This window comes from Artibeus jamaicensis, unplaced genomic scaffold (assembly GCF_021234435.1).
Source record: "Artibeus jamaicensis isolate MK-2021 breed Jamaican fruit bat unplaced genomic scaffold, CSHL_Jam_final contig_384, whole genome shotgun sequence".
Classification (NCBI taxonomy): Eukaryota; Metazoa; Chordata; class Mammalia; order Chiroptera; family Phyllostomidae; genus Artibeus; species Artibeus jamaicensis.
This window is the reverse complement of record NW_026521810.1, coordinates 15,189,300-15,201,387: the sequence shown is the minus strand read 5'-3', so window position 1 is coordinate 15,201,387 and position 12,088 is coordinate 15,189,300. Positions and strand designations below refer to the sequence as shown.

General features: G+C 37.4%; 1 protein-coding gene across 1 annotated transcript in view; it reads left to right on the top strand.

The window, feature by feature from the left end:
- DNAH6 (dynein axonemal heavy chain 6) overlaps positions 1–12,088 on the top strand; it is a 243,147-nt gene that overhangs the window by 191,116 nt on the left and 39,943 nt on the right. The window contains exon 64 of the mRNA XM_053664561.1: positions 7,170–7,360. Coding sequence (XP_053520536.1) covers positions 7,170–7,360 — 191 coding nt within the window. The remainder of the gene's footprint in view (positions 1–7,169; positions 7,361–12,088) is intronic.

The window sequence follows — 12,088 nt, the reverse complement described above, 5'->3', positions numbered from 1 at the left end:
CCCTGTCATCTAGCAACCAACATTTTACTGTTTCTGTGAGTTCAGCTTTTTTAGATTCCACAAATAAGTGATATATATATACCATACAGTATTTGAGTTTCTCTGACTCAAATCATCTGATTTGAATTTCTCTGACTCAAATCATCTGAGTCTCTGACTCAGACCCTCAAGGTCCATCAATGTAATTACAAATGGCAGGATTTCCTTAATTTTTATGACTAAATAATGTCTCATTGTATGTGTTTACCACATTTTCTTTATCCATTAATCTGTAGATAGATCTTTAGGTTGCTGCCATGTCTTAGCTATTGTGAATAATGCTGCATTTAATATGGGAGTTCAGGTATCTCTTTGAGGTAGTGACTTTATTTCATTCACATAAATACCCAGAAGTGATATTGTCCTATCATTGGCAGTTGTATTTTTAGGTTTTTAAGGACCCTCCATAGTGTTTTCCCATAGTGGCTGTGGCAGTTTACATTCCTGCCAGCAGTGCAAAAGGGTTCCCTTTTCTCCACATCCTCACTAGCACTAGTTATCTTGTCTTTTTGTTAACGCTCATTCTAATAAGTGCGAGGGATATTTATTGTGACTTTGATTTGCATTCCTGTGGTGGTAGTTAGGCAGGGCACCTTTTCATGTACCGGGTGGCCATTTATATATATTCTTTGGAAAAATCCCTATTCAAGTCCTTTGCTCATTTTTTAAAATTGATTCTAAGTTAATTTGAGGGGAGAAAGAAAGGGAGAAAAACTTTGGCATGAGAGAGAAACACTGATGTGAAATAGAAACTTCAATTAGTTGCCTCTTGCACATGCCCCGAGTGGGGACCAAACCCACAACCTAACATGTGCCCTGACTGGAAATCGAACCCACGGTCTTTCGGTCTGCTGGATGATGGCCAACCAACTGAACCACACCAGGCAGGACTTTTTGCTTAGTTTTAAATCAGATCATTTGTGTTTTGCTATTGAGTTGTATGAGCCCCTTATACATTTTGGGTTTTAGCCCTTTATCACATATACAGTATGCAGGTATTTTCTCCTGTTGCGTAGGTTGCCTTCTCATTTTGTTGACCATTTCTTTTGCTGTGCGGAAGCTTTATCATTTCATGTAGTCCCACTTATTTCAGCTTGTTGTTACTTATGCTTTTGGTGGTATATCCAAAAATGTGTTGCCTAAACGAATGTCAAGGAGCTTTTTCCCTATTGTTTCTTCTAGGATTTTTATATTTGGGGGTCTTATATTAAATTCTTTAATTCATTTTGAGTTAATTTTGTGAGTGGCACACAAAAGAGTCCAACTTCATTCTTCTACATGTGAATATCCAGTTCACCCATCACCATTTTTTTAAACAGACTATCCTTTCCCCACTGGTCATATGTGGTTCACTTCTCAAATATTAGTGGACCATATATGTGTGGGTTTATTTCTGGGCTCTAAATTATATTCTAATCATCTTTGTGTCTGTTTTTATATCCATACAATACTGCTTTGATTATTATCCTTTGTAATATAGTTTGAATTCAGGAAGGGTTCTGCCTCCACCTTTGATCTTCTTTCTCAGGGTTGCTTTGGCCATTTTGGGTAATTTGCAGTTCCATAAAAACTTTAGGATTCTGTTATTTCCATGAAAAATGCTAATGGAATTTTTATTAGGGTTAGAGAATCTATTCATGGCATTAGATAGCAAGGACATTTTAACAATATTAATTCTTAAAATCCATGAGCATGAAATATATTTCTATTTTTGTCTTCAATTTCTTTTATCAATGTCTTATAATTGTCACTGTATTGATCTTTTACCCCCTTGGTTAAATTTATTTCCAGCTATTTTATTTTTCTGATGCTATTATAAATGGGATAGTTTTTATTTCTCTTTCAGATATTTTATTGTTATTGTATAGAAGCTGATTTTTGTATGTTAGTCTTGTATTCCACTACTTTACTGAATCCATTTATTAGGTCTAACAGGTTTTTTCTTTTTTTTTAAATAGCAAGTGGTTTTATTTATTTTTTTAATGTTTTATTGATTATGCCATTACAGTTGTTCTATTCCCCCCCTTCATTCCCCTCCACCTTACCCCCCCATCCCCACCATTACCCCCCCTTTAGTTTATGACCATGTGTCACAAGTTCTTTAGATTCTATATTTCCCCTACGATTCTTGTCCTCCCCCCTATCTATTTTCTACCTACTGTCTATGCTACTTAGTCTCTGTACCTTCTCCAGTTTTTTTTTCTTTAGATGAGGATTTTCTACATACAAGGTAAAGACATCTACAAATAGTAACAGTTTTACTTCTTCCTTTCTAATATAGATGGCTTTTCTTTTTCTTGCCCAATTGCTCTGGCTAGAACTCCTGTTACTATGATAAATATAACAGTCTATTTTAAGCAGATTAACAACTTAATATGGATTGAATATAAAACCTCACACATACACACGTTTTATTATTTGATGTCACAGTTTACTTTTTTATACAGTGTATCCATTAACAAATTATTTTAGCTATAGTTTTTTTTTTAAGATTTTATTTACTTATCTTTAGAGGGAAAGGGAAGGAGAGAGGGAGAGAAATACCGACGTATGGTTGCTTCTCATGTGTCCCCTGCTGGGAACTGGCCTGCAACCCAGGCATGTGCCCTGACTGGGAATCGAACCACAATTCTTTGCTTCGCAGGCCCATGCTCAGTCCACTGAGCTACACCAGCCAGCGCAAGCTATAGTTATTTTAATACTTTTATCCTTTAACCTTTTACTAGAGTTAAGAAATTAACACAACATAATTCAGTATGAGAATATTCTGAATTTGTCTGTATACTTACCTTTACCAATGTCTTACATAATTTTACATTTTCATGCTATTAATTAGCATTCTTTCATTTCAGCTTGAAGAACTCTCTTCAGCATTTCTTGTAAGGCAGATCCAGTGGTAATATACCCTTTCAGCTTTAGTTTGTTTAGAAGAGTATCTTTCCTACTTTTTAGGAGGATAACTTTGATGGATAAAGATTTTTGGGTAACAGTTTGTTTGAGTTGTTTGTTTGCTTTTGGTGTGTGGTGGCACTTTGAATATATCATTCATTCTCTCCTGATCTAAAAGGTTTGTGCAGAGAAATCTACTGACAGCCTTATGGGAGTTCCTTTGTTTGCAAGGGTTTTTTTTTCTTGCTATTTTTAAAAATTTTCTCTTTCTCTTTGACTTTTAAACACTTTTATTATAATGTACCTTGTAAAAGATCATTTTGGGATTGAAATTTTTTGAAGGAATCTAGAAGCTTCATGAGCTTAGATGGCCAAATCTCACCCCAGATTTTAGAAATTTCTTAGTGAGCATTTCTTTAAATAAGCTTACTACCCCCTTCTCCTTCCCCTCTGGGACTATATAGATTTATTTCTCTTTATTCTCTTCTCAATGAATAATATTATAGGACCTGTCTCCTACTTCACAGATACTTTCTTCTGCTTGATCTTCAGTTTGCTGTTGGTACTTTCTATTGCATTTTTCATTTCATTCATTTTTATTATTTTTATCTCTCTATTGAATTTCTAATTTTTGCTGATTTTTTTCCTGATTTTGTTTCATTGTCTTTACGTATTTTCTTTGTAGCTCACTGAGCTTTCTTAAAACAAATATTTTGAATCCTTTATCTAAAAAATCATAGACTTCCATTTCTTTGAGGTAATTGACTGGAAAATTATTATGCTCCTTTGTTGGTATCAAGTTTTCAGGGTTTTTCATGTTGCTTGATTTTTACATTGGTATTTTCACATTTAAAATTCAGTCACCTCCTTCAGTCTTCACTAACTGGCTTTAGGAGAGAGATAACCTTCTGACAGCCCTATTAAGAAGTTGAGGCTTTCTCATACCTTTTCTAAGGATTTGCTAGCTCCTCACTTCTTCTTCCCTCTCAGGGAGAATTTTTAAGGTTGTATTAGTTCTTTCAGTTCTTCAAAGCAAGCCCAGGTGTTGGAGTCTCTTGTTTGCTTTCCCTAAGACAGGGCTGAATGCTCATGTTTGTGTGCCTTCTTCCATTTCACAGAGTTGAATCAACTTTCTGCACATGGTCACTGGGAGGATCCTCAGGTGAGGCACCCTCAGCATGTGCAGGCTGGCCTCCTGATGGAGCCTGAGAAGCAGTTAGTAGGAACCACATTCCGTGTGTTCCATTCTGAGCCCTGGCTGCTGTTCTCCCAGACACTCAGCACACTCCAGTTGGGCAGTTCACAAATTACTGTTCTGGATGGTGTATGAAAGATATGGAACTCCTGACAGTGTCCTGCACAGCTGGGGAAGTCAGGAGGTTATTCACATGTTCTCACTTTCCCCTGTGAGAGAAATCTTGTGCTGAGGTCAGTCTTGGTACAGAGCTGTGCCACCTTGGGAGATGGTAATGACACAGGTAAAGTGAAACTGTTCCTCTTAGTTTCTTCAATGCATCCAATTTTGAATTTTTTTTTTTGCTCTAATCATGTGCTTGAACTCTCCTGCTGGACTCCTAGACTTCCACAAAGGTACTCTTATTTATGAGTGTCAAAATTGGTGTTCTTTAAGGGAAGGGTGGTAAAAAGATCTCCTACCATCATTTTGACTTCAATCATTTTTAAGTCACCTTTTGGATCAGCTGAAAGAAGATGTAGACAAATTAAATAAACTATGGAAGACTTATTCTGAATTTGAGGAAGAAAATTCACCTTGATGGATTTGTGCTGATACCACTGCTACTAAAATGTATAATTGTTATTAGTAAGTTTAAGATACTAAACTTTCCAGAACCAGTTCAATGACCTATCCCTACTCATTAACCTTCTGCAAGGAAAAAAAAACCACTTCCTTATTCCACTTAACATTCCCTTGATTTCTTCTTTAGGGCTCACTAACTTGAATATGCACATGGATAGATGGTGGTGATGGTTTCACAACATTATGAACATATTCAATACCAGTAAACTATATATTTAAAATTAATATGATGATAGATTTTGTGTGCATTTTACCACAATTTTTTAAGTTCTTGAGTACTTCACCCAAATACTAACTAGGCCCAACCTTGCTTTGCTTCCAAGATCAGATGAGATCAGGCACATTCAGAGTGCTGTAGCCAAAGGAGACTGGAGGCTGGAGGAAAATGTGAAGGGATTGAGAAGTATAGATTGGTGGTTACAAATCAGTCATGAGGATGTAAAATACAGCATGGGGAATATAGTCAATAATATTGTAGTAACTATGTATGTTGATAGGTGAGTACTGGAAATAGAGGGGGAACAGTTTGTAAAGGATATGATTGTCTAACCACTATGCTATATACCTAAAACTAATAGAAAATAATATTGAATGTAAACTACAATTTAAAATTTTTTTAATTTTTTTCAAGTTCTTGACTGTGATGGAAGAAGTGTAAGCACAAGTGTTATAACATGTAATTTGTCAGCCACCCAGGGTCTTTATTCTTCATCTATTAGCTTAAATGAGGTTTAGTCACTAATGAAGGATGAGAAGGGGTCATTATTCCCAAACATTTAAAGTTATCTTCCCATCACAATGAAAGCACAAAACCACTTCTTCCTCTGGACAGGGAATTTCAAAACACAGAGTCTCGAGTGAATTTGTGTACTATCAGCACTTTAATACCTTTAAAAACGTATTTATCTGAATCAGGAATTCCCTGTGGGAATGCCCAGTACATTCTGTTAGGAAGGAAGACATAAAAAATGCTCTGAGGGCTTCAGCCCGAGACTCTTTAAAGGACAAGCAGCAGATCAAGGAAAGAGTTCTAAGCAAAACATAATGGAGTCTCATATATCAGAATTGGGAAACTCAACTTATAAAGAACAGAATGAGAAGAGCTCTCAGCAAAGGACTTGGTGATAAAGAGGGAGGAGATTGTAAATTCTCTGATTCTGTAACCAGACATGGAATTTGCTGTGGGTGATGTTCAAGAAATACCTGACTCTGTACATCCTAAGTATATGAGAAATCTGAAGCATTTCCACGGCAAAATGGTTGCCATTATGTCCATAAAGACCTTGATGAGAATAAAATAGCAAAATTCCAGAAGGGTTACAGAGAGAAGTTGGTAAGTTCCAACCATGTGATATGGAAGAACCTTGAGGAGAAGGTCAGTAGATACTAAGACCTACAGAAGCATTGTACAGGAGTACACATAAAGACCCCAAATAACTACAGACTCAGAACCAGTACAGAATAATAAGACTTTCTTGGATGGAATGGGATCTGATAAGGACTCTGAAAGTAAGGATAGTTTAGATAGAGTGCACATAAGCTGGAGCTGGGGAACTGGTAAGAAATGCCAAGGCAGGGCACCTTCAATACTCCTACAAGCTCAGCAGCATTGTCAGCCATAAGGGAACACTGCCTATTCATACTGTTATATCAGTGATGGATTCAAAATCAAAAAGCAAGCCTGGTACATTTATACTGACTGGAATAACTAGAATCCAAGAAGACTCTATGCTGAATGACATAGGAGTTGTTACCTTTATCTTTTATATGGACAATGAAGGAAACACATTGGTGCAGAAAATGGCCAGGCAGGGGGATGATCAGGGGTCTGAGGCTTCTTCCCAAGAGATATCAGAAGAGGTTGATGAATAAATGAGAGATGGATATGGTGAGACAATATATGGAGTCAATTCTGAGAAGTGGGCTTATGAATGGAGAGCAAAGAAATGAAATAGTAGCTGAGAAGGGCCTGCAATCAAGAGAAGGCTCTTGTTTGGGTTTTAAGACTGGGAGACAGTAGAGCCTAGTTGTATGATGATTGGGAGGTCATGGAGAAAGGGAGAGATCAATAATGCAGAAACAATGGAAGGGCTGAAAGAGAAGTCCACACGAATGCGAGAAGGGTGGAACAAAAAGAGGCAAGGATGAGGAGACCGCAGGTTCACAGAGGGAATGATGAGGGCCTCTCCTCTCAACCAATAGTTCATCCTGGTCAATGAATTCAGGAGAACCATGGCTGTCAGAAGTCATGCAGTGTACAAATCCACCAAATTGATCCATAGGAAGAAATATATCTAATCAAGAGAAAATTAATTCAAAGTTCAGGGCACCAACCTCTGAGAAGTTGAAGGGGAAACAGAATATAATTATGAAGGACATTCAACCAACACAGTTTTTTAATGTTTTTCTTTTCACCTTTCAGGTGGTTTTTGCTCTTACAGACTTTGTAATAGAAAATCTTGGAAAACACTTTATAGAGACGCCACCTACCGACCTGCCTACTCTGTATCAAGACATGTCGTACAACACTCCCCTGGTATTTATCTTAAGCACAGGCTCAGATCCCCTGGGCGCATTTCAGAGGTTTGCCCGGGAGAGCGGGTATTCAGAACGGTAAGGTCATACTGGGCAGTATTAACAACTCATATGAACATGTCCTTGTTAAAATTTGCCTTTTTGGTTCCCTCTTTGGAGTGTAAATCCCTACACTAAGGTAGCCTTTACTAAATAAATGAAGATACATTAATATTTAGCTAAGTATGTTGTTATAATGAGTCAAAAATCCTAAGAGCAGATGTAAATTTCACTTAAGAAACAGAAGATTGTTTAAAATATTGACGTATGATAATCTAATGGGACAGTGACTAAAACTTACTTGTTATTTAAGACATTTTAATGTAACTGTAAAAGGACCATAGTTTATTCCTTATGCTCAAATATGCAAAAAAATCTATAGTTCTTTATATTGTATTAACCTCATCTCTCTCATGAGCCTCTGCTTTGCTGAGTGATAGGGCAAGGAGGAAGTTTAACTCATTACTGTATTTTCTTCTGATATAAATGCCTCTAGGTTAAGCTGACTTGACTTCTTTCTCATAAGTACTCAGTCTTCCCGGCTTCTCCTTCTTTCCCCATTCCTCCCCAAGATGGTGTCCAGATGGGTAGGAAAGGGCACAATACCGCAGGGTGCCAAGGGACAGTAGGAGTCTCTTATCTAGGAAGTAACCTCCAGCTCTGACAGGCCCCTGCATGGAGTAGCTGGCCTGGCCTGATCCCTGGACTGGGGATTTCAGATGATGGATCCCCTCTGTTCATTTGCAGTTTGTTATCTGTTAGGCTTCTGCAGCAAAACAGAGTCCACAGTGTGTGTATATATAATATTCTATATATACTATGTTAATATATATGTAGTATATATATGAGAAATTGGTTTACGTGATTATAGAGGCTGAGAAGTCCCAAAATCTGCCGTCAGCAAGCTAGAAACCCAGGAGAGTCAATATATAATCCCAGTCCAAGTCCAAAGGCCTGGAAACCAGGAGAATTGATGGTGTAAATTCCATTATGAAAGCCAGCAGGCTGAGGACTCGAGAAGAGCCAGTGTTACTGTCTGACTCCAGAGGCCTGAAAAGACCAATATCCCAGCTCAAACAGTTATGCAGGAGTTCCCTCTTATTCAGCATTTTTCTTCTATTCCAGTCTTCGGTAGATTGGTTGGGCCCATCCACATTAAGGAGGCCAATTTGATTTACTGACTCTACTAAGTTAAATGTTAATGTAAGCCAGAAACATCCTCACAGATTCACCGAAAATACTGTTTGGCCAAATGTCTGGAAACTGTGTGGCCCAGCCAAGTTGACACATACATTTAACCATCAAATGGTCCTAGACAGCTGCCTTTGGTTCTCAAGTTCTCACAAAGAATTAGAATACAGAACTATTAGGAGCTCCTGTGAATTAATAAGAAAAAGAAGACAATTCAGTAGGAACAAAGACAAAGAATATAAATGAGAAATTCTCAGAAGAGGAAACCTAAATACCTGGTAAGAATATGAAAAGATACACAACCTTCAGTAATTAGGAAACAACAAACTAACACCATAAGGAGATGTCATTTCATATATATCAAATTGCAAAATGGTAGCAAAGATATGGATATGGAGACATTCATACTACATGCAGGAGTTAAAGTCACTTTGAAGAGTAATTGACAGTATATTAAAGTTGAAGATGGCAACTCCGTTATGCTAAAAATTCACCACTGACTTTGCACCCTAGAACAAAATCATTCACATGTGTACAAGGAATCATGTTCAAGAATATCTGTAACAACAAAATTAATAATAACAAAAAAACTGGAAACAACCAAAATTTCCATGTTAAAAATAGTGAAATTGTAGTATATTCATAAAATTGAATATAATATAGCCATTAATATGAGCAAATCAGAACCAGTATATCAACAATATAGATGAGTCATACAAAGTAATATATGGATACAGAAAAAGTATATAATATTGAAAAAGTATAAAATGTTTTTTTAAAACTTTTAATGGAAGAGAAAACTTTTAACATGTAATCAAAATAATATCCACCAGTTTTTCCTGTTTTCTTCCATTACAGTTGACATTCAATACTATTTTATATTAGTTTGAACGTAGGAGTGCATATATCTTTTTTTGAAATGTATAGTTCTTTATTTTTTATTTTTTAAATATATTTGATTGATTATGCCATTACAGTTGTCCCACTTCCCCCCTTCATTCCCCTCCACCCTGCACACCCCCTCCCCCACCATTCCCCCCTTTCCTTTATGTCCATGTGTCACAAGTTCTTTATTCTATATTTCCCATATTATTCTTGCCCTCCCCCTATTTTCTACCTACTGTCTATGCTACTTACTCTCTATACCTTCTCCCTCCTTCTCCTCCTCCCACTCCCCTGTTGCTAACCCTCCATGTGATCTCCATTTCTATGGTTCTGCTCCTGATCTAGCTGTCCTCTTAGTTTGCTTTTGTTTTAGGTGTGATTGTTAATAACTGTGAGTTTGCTGTCCTTTCACTGTTCATGTTTTTTTATCTTTTCTATCTTCTTTTTCTTAGGTAAGTCCCTTTAACATTTCATATAATAAGGGCTTGGTGATGACGAACTCCTTGAATTTGATCTTATCTAAGAAGCACTTTATCTGCCCTTCCATTCTAAATGAAAGCTTTGCTGGATAGAGCAATTTTGGATGTAGTTTCTTGCATTTCATGACTTGGAATACTTCTTTCCAGCCCCTTTTTGCCTGTAAGGTCTCTTTTGAGAAATCAGCTGACAGTCTGATGGTAACTCCTTTGTAGGTGACTGTCCCCTTATCTCTTGCTGCTTCTAGGATTCTCTCCTTCATTTTAATCTTGAGTAATATAATTATGATGTGGCTTGGTGTGTTCCTTCTTGGGTCCAACTTCTTTGGGACTCTGAGCTTCCTGGATTTCCTGGAAGTCTATTGCCTTTGCCAGATTGGGGAAGCTCTCCTTTATTATTTGTTCAGATAATTTTTCCACTTGTTGCTCTTCCTCTTCCCTTTCTGGTACCCCTATAATTCAGATGTTGGAACATTTAAACATGTCCTGGAGATTCCTAAGCCTCTCCTCATTTTTTTGAATTCTTGTTTCTTCATTATTTTCTGTTTGGTTGTTTCTTTCTTCCTTCTGGTCCACTCCTTTGATTTGAGTCCCAGTTTCCTTTCCATCACTATTGGTTTCCTGTGCATTTCCCTTCATTTCATTTAGTTTAGCCTTCATTTGTTCCTCTAATTTGTGACTGAAATCAACCAGTTCTGTGAGCATCCTGATCACCAGTGTTTTGAACTGTGCATCTGATAGGTTGGCTATCTCTTGGTTACTTAGAAGTATTGGCTTCTGGGGCTTTGAGCTGCTCTTCTTGAGCCATAATGTTTTGGTCATGTTGCATGTGTTATCTATGAGGGGCAGAGTCTTGGGTGTTCACCTGGTGGGTCAACCCAGTGGCTGGTCTGTGACTCTGTATGTGGGGGTGGGGTCAGAGAGGGGCAATGGCATTTGTTCTGCTCTCTCTCAGATTTCAGTCCCCTCTGCTGCTTCCTGAAAGTAAATTGGGCCCTTCTGGTGCTGGTTCCCAGGTATGTAGGCTTGTGCACCCTCCAGGAGCCTGTGGTCTCTCCAACAAACTCTCTGTGAGCCTGGGAGCTTCTCCTGGCACCTCGACCCTGAAAGTCCTTCCAATTGGTGCTTTCAGGCTCTAATTCTTGTCGCTGGGGCCCTGGCCTGAGTGGTCTGTCTCACTGCTCACTCCTCTGCCTGGTTTTGTCAGTCTGGCTGAATGGTTGGTTGTTGTTGGAAGTCCATATATATTTTTGAATTAGTGTTTTAGATCTCTTCAGATAAATACTCAGAAGTGGAATTGCTGAGTCAATAGGGTAGTTGTATTTTTAATTTTTTGAGGAACCTCCATACTGTTCTCCATATTGGCGGCACTAATTTGCAATTCCACCAACAGCACATGAGGGTTCCCTATTCTCTACATCCTCAGTTGCATATGTTTGTTGATTTATTGATGATAGCGGTTCTGACAGGTGTGAGATGATATGTCATGGTCGTTTAACTTGCATTTATGTGATGGTTAGTGATTAGGAGCATCTTTTCATGCACCTGTGGCCTCGTTGCAGAAGTGTCTATTCAGGTCCTCTGCCCATTCTTTAATTAGATTGTTTTTGGTGTTAAGTTCTATGAATTCCTTATAAATTTTGGGTATTAAAGCCTTATTGGATGTATCATTGGTAAATATCTTCTTCCAATTGGTAGGTTGTCTTTGTGTTTCATTGATGGTTTCCTTTGCAGTGCAAAACTTTATTTGATGTAGTCCCATTTGTTTATTTTTTCCTTTTGTTTCCCTTGGACATGTATCAAAAAAAATATTTCTAAGTACATTGTCAGAGAGTTTATTGTACATGTTTTCTTTTAGGAGTCTTATGGTTTTGGGTCTTACATTTAAATCTTTAATCCATTTTGAGTTTATTATTGTTTATAGTGTAAGAATGTGATCTGGTTTCTTTTTTTTTTACATGTATCTGTCCAATTTTTCCAACACCATTTATTGAATATGTTGTCTTTACCCCCACTGTCTATTCTTTCCTCCTTTGTCATAGATTAATTGCCCATATAGGCATGGGCTCTCTATTCTGTTCCGATTATCCAGTTACCTGTTCTTATGTCAAAACCATTCTGTTTTTTATTACTATACCCTTGTAGTATAGTTTGATACCAGGTAGTGTGATATCTCCAAGTTTCTCCTTCTTTTTCAAGATTGTTGTAGCTATTT